Below are 16,067 nucleotides of genomic sequence, written 5' to 3' on the forward strand. Positions count from 1 at the left end.
CTATCAAACTCAGAACCGGGTCTAAACGTGTGTGTCTGTGCACAGCTAAGATCGTCAGCACACACACAGCGGTTTGAGCTTCAAAGCAGAAATTTCGCTCAGTCCTTAGAAAACATTCAAACAATCACGTGGATTTGTGTTTCCAGTCGTGTCCCGACTAAATAAAGGCTGATGTTATTCACAGGATGCAGCGCCACCCAAAGCTAATGTTGTTAGCCCGTGTTAGCATACTGCTAATCCTGGCTCCGTTCAGAAAAAGCACTGACCACACGGATTAAAATTCAAATGATGAGCGAACAGGTGTTTCATAATAACCGTAACATTATTAAAAGCACGTTTAGAAGATCGTCTCGTATTTTACCGAGCTGACGTGTCAATGTATATAGCCGCTCGGCGCTGTTATCGTTTTGTATTGAATTGTTACCTTTAATAAAGTTTGGAAAAAAAGCCGCTCAGCGGAAGTTGTATCCTCTTCCGGTTTTCAAACTGCGCATGTGCGAATACTGCGCGTGTGCGAATGATTTATTCCGACCGAAATTGTGACCTTAGTGAATGTTTTTATATTCTGAAAACATTTTTCTGGGCCCATGTACACGGTTGGATTCTAATCCGACCATTGATCCCATCAAGATATTTTGTACATGTAACCGCGGCTTATGATGTCGACGCGCAACGTGGCGGGGGCGTGGCATCACGATGGTGGTCTCTCCATCGGGATGTCAGTCACCCATCACGATGGACGATGATATCGTCCATCGGCACAACCCTACTAACCATAGTTTGAATCCAACTATGAAAATAAAGGAGTGGCTGCTCTGAAATTACTTGTGACCGAGGTTTGAATGTGCAAAAAGTCATAAGAAAGAACATTCAAAATGGTTACTAAATTTTGTTTCTCCCTTACTGGTTTGCATTTTAAAATGTAAACTAAAGAAAAAACATTCAACACAGATTTAAAATTGGGATCACAAACGTGTAAAAAGCTCTTCTCCACCTTGAACTTCATTAAGTCTGAGTCCAGATCCAGACTCACTGATGATCATCATCAAACCAGACTGAGGGTCTGAGCCTCTCAGCTGGACCAGAGGAAGCAGGAAGTGTCCAGCAGGAAGAAGAAGCCGTGTTCAGATGAAGTCTGCTTCTGTGTTTAACAGTTCAAATGTAACCCTTGTTCTATCCTAGGCACTTTACCATTGGGAGTGGGGTCATCTAGACCCACTAGACAGAGCTCTGAACCTTTTTTCTTCAATGATTTGTGATCTTCACTGGTGTCCATGGATTACATGAAATCTTTCCACCTTTATCCACCTTTGTCATGGTAGGGAGAACACCTCAATGGAAGGGGGGGTCATCTGGACCCCACAGGATAGCACAAGGGTTAACAGTGTTAACTGAACTGTGTTCATGAGGACGTTTAAATCTGAAAACAGCAGATATAGAATAGTGAACAAGCAGAAATCTATTCATGATTTATTTACTTATTGATTTTTTAATCTGTTAATTGATTGCGTTTTTCAGTCATTTTGTGCAGAAAACAGTTCATTTCTGATTCACGTTGGATCCAGACACAGAGGAGAGGCGAGCGCGTGCACGTATGCAGGGTTTGCCTGCAGGAGGGGTAAATTGAGTTTGAGACCCCTGATTTAGATTTCCATTTCAGGAATATTATTTTATATAATATTATATTTAGGTCAAATGTGGTCTAATGTTGTTTTTGTGAGACATTTATCAGGTTGTCAGATGTTTAGAAGTTCAGTTTTGGGGCTCTTATTCAGTGGGGGCCTCCGTTTACAGATTCCTCCTCTCTGAGGTGTCGTCTCCGTGGCGATAGGCCTGCGGTAGCCGTGACAACGAAGCAGCTCCCCGTAAACACAAAGAGGGGAGAAAGCACAAGGGGGCATGGCTGCAAGAAAACAGACGTGCGCTGATGGGTGCACTGCAATACACAACAACAACAACACAAAAAAACCCAGACACACGCACACAAGCACTCACACACACACACGCAGACACACGCACACACACACGCACACTCACACCGACACACACACACACAATCACACCGACACACACACACACAAACACAAACCCTGACACACACACCCACCCACACGCACAAACCCGCACACATGCCGACACACACACACAGACACACATGCACACACACCACACACACACGCACACTGACACACATGCACACACACCACACACACGCACACAAGCACTCACACACTCACACACACACACACAGTTGTGTTACCACAGAACAGCCTGTCACATCTCACAGTAAACCTTCCTGCTGTTAGGATAAACTCTCAGTTCCACTCAAACCCTTCAGCTGCTGTCAGAAACCTGCAGCTGGTGACGGGAAAGGTGGAGGTGGACGCGTGCAGGAAGGACGTGTGGGATGGCGGCGAGGCGTGCACAGCAGGAAGTAGCTGATGGAGCTGCAGACTGCCACACACTTCATCTGGATCATACAGGAAGACGGCGAGCAGACTCACAGTTAATCAGAGGAAGTGCAATTGTTGCTCTGATTCTGGGATAAAACACTGCAGGAGGGCGGAGCCTACGGCCGCCTTGAGGTGCCAAAAGTTCTCTGCATGAAAACTAAACTGCAATACAAAAATGTTGTATATTTGCAGAAGAAAAAAAAAGGTTCCGAGCAGAACTTCATCTGAAGAAAGGTCCGGTTTTCCTGTAACTTGTCTTCACGTCAGCATGACCTCATCCATCCTCTGGCTGTTAAGCTAGAAGAGTCAAATAGCTGCTGAGGACTCACACAATCTCACGTTTGCAGGTCGACCTGAACGTGGCAAAGACACAAACCTGGACTGAGTAAGCGGATCCTCTTCTGAAGAGAAATCCCCTCTGGACCCGGCCGTTTTCAACCCACACAAAGCTAGGCTCCGGCTAACTCCACAGCACACCACTGTTATCTCCTGAAAATCCCCAGCTGGTTCGTTCCTCGCTGCTGTATTAATTCACACTATTGATACTCAGTAAATTCTCAGAGCTTTACAGACCCACTCTGATGAAAACAATCATGTGGCATTTTTCTGATAATAGAGGACATAGAAAAGAAAAGGACAATTTCTTAATTCAAATCATTGTGAATCAGCAGCAGACAAAAAAATGAAGCTTTGACGGACTTTCAATGATCTTCAGGTCTAATGGGTTGCTGATTCATTAATCCACACGTCAATTAGTCCTCACAGTTTATCTGCCAGCGCTCCTCCATCCTGTTCTCCTCCTGCCTCTTGGATTCAGTAAAAAAAAAAAAAAACTAGAAATTAAAATACATCACTGGAAATCAAGTTTTTTAGTAGTCCTTCGGATTGATTTTGACAATATTATGAAACATAATCAAAAATATTTTCATGAAAACAAGCTGCTGTTGTTCTAAAAATGGGTCACAAACTTTGCCTTTTAAGGGTAAATTATTAGAGTAAATTGTAAAGTAGTAAAACAAAATGCTCAAAAATGCCTCTGACTACTAAAGATGAATAGATAAGAGATCATTTTTAAATTTCCTGCAGCAAAGCTGAGTTCAGGTGAGGTGAGGTGAAGAGCATGTGTGAGGAGCGACCAGCACCAAAGAGCTGTCATAAGTCAGCCGGATCTGACTGACGGACTTTGATTTGAAAAGAAGAAAGAAAAACACCTGACTGCTCGCAGGTTAACAGTGTTACACGTTACCATGGAAACAAAACATGACCAGAGACAAGCAGCACAAAAAGAGAAATATGAGATCAGATAAGAAATTAAAAAGAGAGCGTGGGTTTCGAGGATCCGTATGAGAGCTGCAGCTGATCATCAGAAGATGGACCTTCATCACTCAAACCACTTGTGGCGCCGTGAAAACACCTGAGCAAACTTCAGGAGAGGACGTGAATGTGAGACGACAGACAAGACATTTTGACTTAACATGTCAAAGACGACGGGCGTCGTCATCGTCTGAGCCGATACAACAACAATGTTCTCTTCAAAGAGAAACGGTTCTTTGGTGAAGTGAAAGAAATGTCCTCAGTGAGACAGTCATGAACAGTGATGAAACACCATTAAAACAGTCATCAAACAGTCCCCTAAATGTTTGTAAAACAGTCATGAAACAGTCCTGATTTGGGATTCTTTCGGGGTCACCGTCACATCATGATAGAAAGTCAGTTTAAAAAAATGAAGAAGAGGAAGACCAGGTCCAACAGGAGCAAAACTTCACAAGCCAACGCAAAAGCAAAGGCGACACTGTCCACTAGAGCAGCTCTGTAGAGCAGCAGAACAGCAGACCTTTAACCCCCAGGTTTGGAGGACATGCTTCCTCGGTGCATCTAAGCTGAGGCTAGACAGAAGACCCAGATGCCACTAGAGGCGAAGTGAAACCAGAGCCAGGAAGGGAGAAACACCAACGTCTAGCCTAGCGGTTGGAGGTTACCTCCTTCTGAAAGAGCTCCAGCCAGGCGGTATAAAGCGGGACACGCAGACTCCCACTGGAGTCCACCAGACTCCCCCCGTCCTGGGAGAGAGACACCATAAAAGAGAGAAACCACATTAGACCGGCAGCTGATTACCATTCTCTGCCTGTTTTCGGTCTTTAAAGCCACAGAAATGTTTTACTTTTTTCTTTTTTTGCTTGTGTGGAACTTCTGCTTTCTTGTTGTACCTAACAAGACGTCCACAGAAAGTCACAAGCGCATATGTTGGCCTCAACAACACTTCCTTTTGACCCACTTGAAGGGTCACCTCTCCCACCATCCCACACAAAGGGCCACCGCTCACGCTCCGCCGCCTTCGGACAAAGGTGTCGATGGCAGATTGAAATCCTGCTGGCAAACTCTGGGCCGTGTGCAGAGCAGAGGACGTCACATCAAAGGAAACATTCCTGATTGCACAAAGGGAGCAAGAACCTCAAACCCAACATCTCTGTACCGTTAGGACAGTGAAAAAAAGTGATTAATGTGTTGTGATTACACAAAAACAAAGTAGCTTCTAGTAGCAAGGGGTCTGTCTGTGTTTGTGCAGCAATCACCTTAACAATTCTAGGTGTGTGAACACATACGTCAAGAAAGAGAAGGAATAACAAGGCCTCTTCCTCTGAAAACAAACCCAGGCGGGAACTGTCGAGTCTGGAGCTTCACCCCATGAAATAAATACTTAACCTTATAGAAAACTCCCGGACAAAACAACACAAAGTGCCCTTACGTGTGCTTCGAACCCAACCATTCTCCAGTCTATGTGCACAGCTGTGGTTTCAACCATGACACCAAATAAGGTCTGTAGCTGTCGCTGCGTCTCATGGTGACCACCCAGGTTAACCGTAAGCAACGGCAGTGAAAGAATAACAAAGGGAGAAGAATGGCATCACTGAAACCATGTCCAGACTCTTTGGAGTGTTTAAAGATCTACACTATGATACCAAAAGAATTCCCTCACCCATCCAAACAACCAGAATCAGGTGTCCTAATCACTCGGCCTCCCACAGGTGAATAAAATCATCAGTCAGACACACAAACTGTTTCTACAAACATTTGTGACAGAATGTTCCGCTCTGCTGTCTGCTGTATGCACACAGTGCACAGGTAACAACATAGACGACTATCTGCACGCCCTGTGGTTCTGTCCACCTGTCCAATCATTTTGGCGTAAGGTTTGTGAGGATTTATCAATCTGGTTTAATCATAAGATTCCTGCTTGCCCCAAACTCTGCTTACTAGGTGACCTGAATAACATCAACATGGAATCTAACAAGGCTTATATGGTTCTCACCGCTGTATGTATCGCAAAGAAAACTATCCTCCTAAACTGGAAATCTAAAAATAATCTTAGCATCAACCACTACAGAAACCTCATGTCAGAGCATATTAGTTTAGAGATAATGTCCTCCACAAAAAACCTGTCGGCTTCAGACTCTCCCTGGCTCCAGCTGGTTAGTCACATCACCTAGTGGGGGTGGGATGGTGATAGGTTGAGCCGGGTCCTGGCTGGTTCGGTGGGCCGGGGCGGGTTTGGGGGCATGTTATCTGCCGGGCCTGCTGATCCCCCGGCCTTGGGGCTCTGGTTGCTTGGGTGGGGGTGCACTTTGCCAGCAACTTGGCAGGGGTTCCTGGGTCGGTGCATTCTGGGCGCAGGGTGGGCGGTGGCGGTCGCCGTGGCATGGGCTGTGGGGGGGACTTGGGGCTTGGCCCAGCCCCCAGGGGTTGGCTATGCATCCACAGGAGGGGTTAAGGGGTTCCCTTAGGTTTTTGTTTTTTTTCCTACTTATTTATTAGGTTTCTTGGGGCTAGGGCAGGGGTCGGCAACCCAAAATGTTGAAAGAGCCAAATTGGACGAAAAAAACAAAAAACAAAAATGTCTGGAGCTGCAAAATATTAAAAGCCCTATTTAAGCCTTATAATGAAGGCAACACATACAATATGTATCTTTATTAGCTATATTAGCCTACTATCAAAATTACTATGTTGGTACAAATACATAATGAGCATTAACGATTAAATGTTTATTTGCCCTGCAGTGCATACCACAGCTGGCTGGAGGGCCGGTTGCTAGGGAGGAGCCTTCTTTCCCCGGTTGTGCCCATCCGCCTGCTCCTCCCTGCTCCCACCCAAACAAATGTTGCACACAGGCACATAGGGCCCCGGGAACTGGATGGGTGGGACATGCTGGCGGGGCTCACTGGGGGCGTCGTGTTGCTTGGGGCGCTCCTGGCCTGGCGGTCTCCCCCCCCTCTCCTGGTCGGGATGGGTAGGATCTGGTTCCCCTTATGAACACACGGTTCACTTCGGCAGCATGCATGTAGCTCCACCCCCACGTGCACACTACCACACTGCTCCCTGTCTGCTTCATCCCTCCTCCTAATCCACAGTGGATTGATGGACAGACATTTTCCACTCATCTTAGTGTCAGATTTTCACCTTTGATGTAACATTCGTCTTTCCAGCAGATCTGGTATAATTGTTACAGCTTAAAATAATAACTTATTCAAATCAGTACCTGTATCCCCCACTTTCTCACCTCTCTTCCTTTTATTCTCTTCCACCCCCCACCCCCCCTCACACTTTTCCCTCTCCCTCCCCACACACACTAAAAGCAACAAATAAATAATAAATAACAAAAAGGGGTTTATACAAATGTACCCTCTGGCTATCCGAAAATTCATAACCTCTTTTAGTGATACTAAAACTTGTCCAACACAAAAGGCCTTCAGCTCTGATCTGTTCACTCAGCTGTTGGACAGAACAAGTTAAAAAAAAGAAAAAAAAAGAAAGAATGTTCCTCTCTCAGTGAATTCCAGTGTGGAACTGTCATAGGACGCCACCTGGACAACAAATCCAGAGGTGAAATGTCCTCCTAAATCTCCCACAGTCAGCTGTCAGCTCTATCAGAGTTTGGGAACAACAGCAGCTCAGCCACCAAGTGGTCGACCACGTAACCTGATGGAGAGGGGTCAGAGGATACTGAAGGTCAAAGAGGTCACCAACTATCTGCAGTCAGTTGCTGCAGAGCTCCAGACGTCATGTGACCTTCAGATCAGTCTAAGTCCAGAACACAGAGAGCTTCATGGAATGGGTTTCATGGTCAGGTATACCAAACATTTTGTACCATACTGAACCCTCATGGAAACTGCCACATTGGCAAAGACGCTCAACTAGGCTGGCAAGTGTGTCTTCTTCTTCTTTTCCTCTCGGCTTTTCCCTTCAGGTGTCGCCACAGCGAATCAGCTTCCTCCATCTAACCCTGTCTAATGCATCCTCTCCTCTAACAGCAGCTAACTTCATGTCTGCATTTACTGCATCTATAAACTTCCTCTTTGGTCTTCCTCTAGCCTATCCTTCATTCCTCTCCTTTCCAGGGCAAACCTCTATCTCTATTTTCTTCTCCACCTGTTCGCTGCTCTCACTACAAATCACAATATTGTCTTCAAATGTCTTAGTCCATGGTGATTCCTGGCAAGTGCTTGACTTTTCAAATTCAGTGTATGTCTTAGAGATCATTTCCATTTCCATAGATAGAAAATGACATAGGTGTAAAGTAGTTGTGTCCAATCCTTTTAAACATGCTAGCAGCAGCACAGTAGGGACACCCTATTGAACAGAACCTTGCTTCACTACGATATAGAGACAGAAAAAAGTGATGCTTGAAACTCTCAGTGGATTCTCCATTTTTGAAAACATGTAAAGCTCAAACATCTACATAGATTCTTGCTTATTCAACTGATGTCATCTTGAAGTCGAGCAATGGCCTATAGAGTTATTGTCTTCTCTTCTTGACATGTTTTGCTGTTGCACGAAACGTTTCAAGAAGACAAGACTAGAGGCCACAACTGAACATCAAGACATAAAAGTCAAAAATCCCAAAGCGGTTTATTCGTAGGCCATCATCATATCGACCACTGAATCCCTGCTCACTTTGGCCCTTAAGGAGATGAAAACACTAATTTGAGCTCATTTTACACAAATGACCACTGGGGGTTTCAGGTAAAATTAAGGCTGTCCCTATTGACTTAAAAAACCTTTCACCATACACACAATTAATTCCAGCAGATTCTGAAGTGGAGGAAGCAGCTCTGCGCTGATATACAATGCAGAGGATCTTAGAGGTCTAACAACCAAAAAGAAAAGGATTTTCCAAAACCAGCTGAAACTCTTTATATTTTTAAGTGTCAGGTGGCATTTCTAATTGCACCTGTCTTCTGATGATGAAGAGCGTAAGGCCAGAAGCACCAAAAGGAGAAGAGGCTCAGGAACAAACAGGACAGAACCGGTAATTCTATTGTTTTCTGGTTAGAACCTGCTGAGCCTGCATATGTCCACCACAAAAGGCTGCCACAGTCCAGAGGCAGTGAGCAACCTCTGATTGAAAAATTGCAGGTTGGGTTCCCGTCTTGTGTCGAAATTTTCTTGTGCAAGACACTGAACCCCTCATTGCTGGAGGTGGTTATAGGTTGGCACCAGCGTTAGGCAGCGGAGCCGCCATCAGTGTGTGTGTCCATGGGTGAATCAGACTGTGACCGCTTTGGGGCTTAAAGCAAATTAAAAAAGCGTTCTACAAGTATACGCCATTTACCGCAACATATCACACATATTTTTGTGTACTTGCAAAAGCTTGCAGAAAACAGTCCAGGTTCAGCTTGTTCATCAACTTCTGCAAGAAGCGTTGTTTGTTAAAATGACCAAAAGCTACAGGGCAAGGCTTTTTATTGTTTTGAAAACCTGGGGGTACCCAAAAAAAGCATCTTTGGATGACTGCGCTTTGATTTACTTCCTGAAGTCCTTCCTGTGCCGTGAAGTTACTGATAGTTAGGAAGCTACTTAAAAAGTGGAAAGACCAGTGTGAGTCTTAGTAGGATTACAACTTACATCCGGTCCCAGTGGCATCATTTCCTGCAAGACCTGGTGTTGATTCCTGTAGAGAACACGTCAAAACCTGAGAAAATAACCTCCTGCAGCTTTAAGAACGCCGCTCTGCAGCACTGCTTTGTTCATGGGCCTTTTGAATCCTCTCTGGATCGCTTTCCCCGACAAACTCCACTCTTTGAGGAGCCGTGGAACGCCGCTAACGCTCTCCTCCGTCCTTTCTGCTGTGTGACGTGTCTGACCGTGACACAAACTCAGGCGCGCAGACGTCCAGCTGATTCAGGTCAAACCACACTGGGGAGAGCATGGAAACCCTGTGACCTCTGACCTCTGTTTATTAACACATTAGTGAAGACGGTAACCACAGATTTATAAGATTTTTACTTCTACCCTTCCTCTCCCCTATTCTTGATCATAATTTATCATTTAGTTCTCCATGCCTCTGTTTGGTGCAGTGCGATTCATGTATTGTCCCTCTTTTCCTCTCCCGTCCTGGGGAGTGGGAGTGCTTCCAGACTCCAGTTGTTTCATCCGTGCTCCAGTTCCTGACCGTTTACCTCGCCTTTGCTCCTGCTCCTACACCTGGCTGTGGTTCCTGCCTCCGGCTCGACTTGCGCCTTTGACTGCCCCCCCAACCACGGCTGGATGAAGCTCGTCTGCTGGACTTTATATGTGTAGTTGTAGATTTAGATAAGTTAATTCTTCTCTAAGAGTTCTGGTAAATCACCTGTCCGTCCTGGGGGAGGATCCCTCCTTCATGTGGGCACCCCTGAGGTTTCTTCGTTTTTTCCGGAATCCGGTTTTTTTGGGAGTTTTTCCTTACCGCGAAGGGGGGGTCTAAGGGCAGGAATGCCAGTATAGCTTAGTCAGTTTGTCAGTTCATTTTAGTATTTTTCTATTGAACTCTTTGTATTCGTGATCCTTTTGATTTCATGTTTTACTTCGAAGCCCATCGAGACGACTGTTGTTGTGATTTTGGGCTATACAAATAAAATTGAATTGAATTGAATTGAATAAGGGCGCCGCCATTAAACTCTGCACGACTTTGTCTAATCAACTGGCACAATGCTTTGGCTTACTCTGTGTGTAGTATGTGTGTAGTATGTGTGTAGCATGTGCGTAGTCTGTTTGTAGTATGAGTGTATTCTGTGTGTAGTCAGTGCGTAGTCTGTATGTAGCATGTGCATAGTCTGTGTGTAGTATGTGTGTAGTCTGTGTGTAGTATGTGTGTAGTATGTGCGTAGTCTGTGTGTATTATGTGTGTAGTATGTGTGTAGTCAGTGCGTAGTCTGTATGTAGCATGTGCATAGTCTGTGTGTAGTATGTGTGTAGTATGTGCGTAGTCTGAGTGTATTATGTGTGTAGTATGTGTGTAGTCAGTGCGTAGTCTGTATGTAGCATGTGCATAGTCTGTTTGTAGTATGTGTGTAGTAAGTGCGTAGTCTGTGTGTAGCATGTGCGTAGTCTGTGTGTAGTCAGTGCGCAGTCTGTATGTAGCATGTGCATAGTCTGTTTGTAGTATGTGTGTAGTATGTGCGTAGTCTGTGTGTAGCATGTGCGTAGTCTGTGTGTAGTTTGTGTGTAGTATGTGTGTAGTCTGTGCGTAGTATGTGCGTAGTCTGTGTGTATTATGTGTGTAGTATGTGTGTAGTCAGTGCGTAGTCTGTGTGTAGCATCTGCGTAGTCTGTGTGTATTATGTGTGTAGTATATCTGTAGTCTGTGTGTAGTATGTGTGTAGCATGTGCGTAGTATGTGTGTAGTCAGTGCGTAGTATGTATGTAGCATGTGCATAGTCTGTTTGTAGTATCTGTGTAGTCTGTGTGTAGCATGTGCGTAGTATGTGCGTAGTCTGTGTGTATTATGTGTGTAGTATGTGTGTAGTCAGTGCGTAGTCTGTATGTAGCATGTGCATAGTCTGTTTGTAGTATGTGTGTAGTATGTGTGTAGTATGTGCGTAGTCTGTGTGTAGCATGTGCGTAGTATGTGCGTAGTCTGTGTGTAGTTTGTGTGTAGTATGTGTGTAGTATGTGCGTAGTCTGTGTGTAGCATGTCCGTAGTATGTGTGTAGTATGTGCGTAGTATGTGTGTAGTATGTGTGTAGTTTGTGTGTAGTATGTGCGTAGTCTGTGTGTAGCATGTGCGTAGTATGTGTGTAGTATGCGTGTAGTCTGTGTGTAGTATGTGTGTAGTCTTCGTGTAGCATGTGTGTAGTCTGTGTGTAGTATGTGTGTAGTCTGTGTGTATTATGTGTGTAGTATGTGTGTAGTCAGTGCGTAGTCTGTATGTAGCATGTGCATAGTCTGTGTGTAGTATGTGTGTAGTATGTGCGCAGTCTGTGTGTATTATGTGTGTAGTATGTGCGTAGTCTGTGTGTATTATGTGTGTAGTATGTGCGTAGTCTGAGTGTATTATGTGTGTAGTATGTGTGTAGTCAGCGCGTAGTCTGTATGTAGCATGTGCATAGTCTGTTTGTAGTATGTGTGTAGTATGTGCGTAGTCTGTGTGTAGCATGTGCGTAGTCTGTGTGTAGTTTGTGTGTAGTATGTGTGTAGTCAGTGCATAGTATGTGCTTAGTCTGTGTGTATTATGTGTGTAGTATGTGTGTAGTCAGTGCGTAGTCTGTGTGTAGCATCTGCGTAGTCTGTGTGTATTATGTGTGTAGTATATCTGTAGTCTGTGTGTAGTATGTGTGTAGCATGTGCGTAGTATGTGTGTAGTCAGTGCGTAGTCTGTATGTAGCATGTGCATAGTCTGTTTGTAGTATCTGTGTAGTCTGTGTGTAGTATGTGCGTAGTCTGTGTGTAGCATGTGCGTAGTATGTGCGTAGTCTGTGTGTATTATGTGTGTAGTATGTGTGTAGTCAGTGCGTAGTCTGTATGTAGCATGTGCATAGTCTGTTTGTAGTATGTGTGTAGTATGTGTGTAGTATGTGCGTAGTCTGTGTGTAGCATGTGCGTAGTATGTGCGTAGTCTGTGTGTAGTTTGTGTGTAGTATGTGTGTAGTATGTGCGTAGTCTGTGTGTAGCATGTCCGTAGTATGTCTGTAGTATGTGCGTAGTATGTGTGTAGTATGTGTGTAGTTTGTGTGTAGTATGTGGGTAGTCTGTGTGTAGCATGTGCGTAGTATGTGCGTAGTATGTGTGTAGTATGCGTGTAGTCTGTGTGTAGTATGTGTGTAGACTTCTTGTAGCATGTGTGTAGTCTGTGTGTAGTATGTGTGTAGTATGTGTGTAGTCTGTGTGTAGTATGTCTGTAGTCTATGTGTATCATGTGTGTAGTCTGTGTGTAGTATGTGTGTAGTATGTGTGTAGTCTGTGTGTAGTATGTCTGTAGTCTATGTGTATCATGTGTGTAGTCTGTGTGTAGCATGTGCGTAGTCTGTGTGTAGCATGTGTGTAGTATGTGCGTAGTATGTGTGTAGTATGTGTGTAGTCTTCGTGTAGCATGTGTGTAGTCTGTGTGTAGTATGTGTGTAGTATGTGTGTAGTCTGTGTGTAGTATGTCTGTAGTCTATGTGTATCATGTGTGTAGTCTGTGTGTAGCATGTGCGTAGTCTGTGTGTAGCATGTGTGTAGTATGTGCGTAGTATGTGTGTAGTATGTGTTTAGTATGTGTGTAGTCTTCGAGTAGCATGTGTGTAGTCTGTGTGTAGTCTGTGTGTTGTATGTGTGTAGTATGTGTGTAGTCTGTATGTAGTATGTGCGTAGTCTGTGTGTAGCATGTGTGTAGTATGTGTGTAGTATGTGTGTAGTCTGTGTGTAGTCTGTGTGTAGTATGTGTGTTGTATGTGTGTAGTCCGTGTGTAGCATGTCTGTAGTCTGTGTGTATCATGTGTGTAGTCTGTGTGTAGCATGTGCGTAGTCTGTGTGTAGCATGTGTGTAGTATGTGCGCAGTATGTGTGTAGTATGTGCGTAGTATGTGTGTAGTATGTGTGTAGTTTGTGTGTAGTATGTGCGTAGTCTGTGTGTAGTATGTGTATGTGTGTAGTATGTGTGTAGTATGTGCGTAGTATGTGTGTAGTATGTGTGTAGTATGTGCGTAGTATGTGTGTAGTATGTGTGTAGTCTGTGTGTAGCATGTGTGTATTCTGAGTGTATTCTGTGTGTAGTCAGTGCGTAGTCTGTTTGTAGTATGTGGTGGAAGTTTTAGAGAGTTTTTATGAAAAAAGAAAATGTTGAACATTGTTTTTAGGTATTGCAGTGGCCTAAATATAACAGTGTGGAGATCTCAGGACTGTCATGTTGGAGCATCTGGAAGAACATGGGGCTCAAAAGGGTTTCCCTCTTCTATCTAAGCTATTCTTTAGAGAAAAAGCTGATGTTAGCCTCTCCAAACGCTTCTATTTCATTCTGTCAAATGTAGTCAAAAGTTTTTAGTATGTGAAACAAACATCTCTACACTTTTAAGCACTTCTTTTACATCAACACCATCTTTCAAATATAAAAAATAAATAGTCATTTAAGAATTTGAAGTCCTTTAATTAACCCTAGGTGTAAATATATTGACCTTTAACACCAGCGCTTTAGTTCCAATATCAATGTTCTTGGAATGACCCTAACTCTTCAGCCATCAACGCTATTAGCATCATTCCAGTGGAAAGCAGTCTTATGTTGAAGTGTTACGGTCAAAGGGCGTGTGTTAGGTAGCTGTTGACATCTCCTGTGTAATAAGATATCTGTTACTTAATTAGTATATAGGTCTACTTTAATAGCAATGACTCTTGTGACCAGGTTTTGTATTTTTCAGACCATAAGGTGTGGTTAATAATCCCCACATTTTCTCAACAGGCGCCTCTTAATGTATGAATTGTGGTTGTAGTTACTGACCTAGAACCAATTTTCTGTGGTACACGACGCTCAGAAATCTGTCCAAATATTTACTACAACTTTGGTAGACTACGAAGCAGCACCCCTTGATGGATTGTTGGATCAGTACTGCCGATCTCAGGAGTCTGGACGTGTGATCCGATCTGTGCTTCAACATAGGGAAGTGAAAAGTGAGTATTGTTTTATATTTGATGTGGTAAATAAAATGTTGAGTTACAACATTTGTTGAGTTACTGTGAATAAAGCGACTTCTCTTTCGTGTTGCCCTCATTGTAAACATGGATTATTGCAGATAAGAGAGATAAAACATAAAGAACAACACACTTTTGAAAATATTCCCATCCATTCTTTCCTCATCTGACCATCTGACCAAGATAGCATCTTGCCCCTTCTGGGATTCTGGGTAGTGTAGTCAAGCCTCGTTATATCTTTGTTTTGTGTCATGGTCTAAAAATATAGTAGTCCTCGTGTCTGTCTTGTTGCATGATTCTGACAAAAGTCAAGCCAATCAAACAGGAAGTTGAATAAAAACTGACTGGACATAAACCTTTGCAAAATATAAAGACATATTTAAAACAGATCTCAAATGACATGTTCAAATCTTTGAGAGGCGCTACTTCATCCTAAATGTTATGGTAAACTACAAGTTTCACTGTTTTTTAATAAAAGGTCAAATTGCTATCTCTTTTAGATCTCTCTTAATGTTTTATTCAGAAATAGTAAAGTTTGTATATTTGTGGTCATAAATACTGCTTAAAAATTAGATTAGGTGATTTAAATGAGCATCTAAACCAGATTTTTCTTTAATCTCAAACCCCTGGGCATTCCTCATTCCCGTCCATCTCAACCTGTGGGTGGAGCCAAACTCTGAAGTCATTAAGCCACTCACTTGGTTTTAGAGAAACAAAACGGCCGTGTGGCCAGAGAACTCCCTAAATGTGTACAAGCATGTTTTTACATGATCGTGTGGTTTTATACCAAGCAGCATAACTCCTTTACCAGCTCCAAATTAGCCGCTGCAGCGGATTACTCATCTGGAAATAATCTGTGCAGGCAGTCCTCACTAAAGCCCCTCTTTTTCCTCAGCTGTTGTCCTCGTAATCCCCCCCAAAGGTGATTTATGAGGGGTTAAGGGCTGTTTGTGTATGACATGCTTCAGGATTACATGATAGCTCCAGAACTCTGATCTTTGGCTTGTCCCTCCGGGCTACAAAATGCCACCAATGAAACCTTTTTCGTGCACAACAAGCCCACGTCAGGCTCCACTTACAGCGTTTACCTGTCAACAAAACTCATAACTTGTGAAAAACATTACAGTGTTTCCACCAGATACATTTCCACTAATCCCTCCAGCAACTAATCCAGGATTAAATTACTATCAGTCAATCTCACGAGCGATAGAAAAGGTTGAGCCCACGTCCGCGTTTCAATCAGCCTCAGGCTAATTTACCGAAATACGGCGCCAAATCTGCAAATCAAAGGCAAACGTGAGTTTGTTGAAGGCATTGGCCCACCCTCCACTGTGATCACGGGTGCTGGGGGGATTGTTTGTGAGCATGTCTGCATGTTGGTGCAGCAAAGCTTAAGCCCACAGGATCAGCCAAGCTTAACAAAGCAGGCAAGGCAAACTGCACTGAACAGGAAATCTCTCTGGATGCCGCCATCAATCTCTGGTTTCCAAGGTGACGCTCTTCCAAACTCAACCCATCCAACCTAGCGGTAAAACGCAGAACCTTCATGAGGAGCCAAAACACGGCTCAAACATTAAGCTACAGATTTGAGCCTGCAGTTAGAGCGGTGAAATACAGCGGCACGATTGATGAATACTGCTTCATCAAGTCAGTCCAGGGGGGCGCTCCGGCTGACACAAAATAGAGGCGAGCAGCTTG

The 16,067-nt window shown here is 43.9% G+C and overlaps 1 protein-coding gene across 11 annotated transcripts in view; it reads right to left on the bottom strand.

Moving 5' to 3' along the window:
* celsr1a (cadherin EGF LAG seven-pass G-type receptor 1a) overlaps nucleotides 1-16,067 on the bottom strand; it is a 154,347-nt gene that overhangs the window by 83,105 nt on the left and 55,175 nt on the right. For 7 of the 11 annotated variants that reach the window (XM_078941871.1, XM_023952121.2, XM_078941869.1 and 4 more), the window contains exon 7: nucleotides 4,433-4,513. The exons of the other annotated variants lie outside the window; for them this stretch is intronic. In XM_078941871.1, the coding sequence (XP_078797997.1) occupies nucleotides 4,433-4,513 (81 nt within the window). The remainder of the gene's footprint in view (nucleotides 1-4,432; nucleotides 4,514-16,067) is intronic. 11 annotated transcript variants of the gene reach the window in all.

This window comes from Oryzias latipes, chromosome 23, assembly GCF_053564925.1.
Source record: "Oryzias latipes strain Hd-rR chromosome 23, Olatipes_Hd-rR_3.1".
Classification (NCBI taxonomy): domain Eukaryota; kingdom Metazoa; phylum Chordata; class Actinopteri; order Beloniformes; family Adrianichthyidae; genus Oryzias; species Oryzias latipes.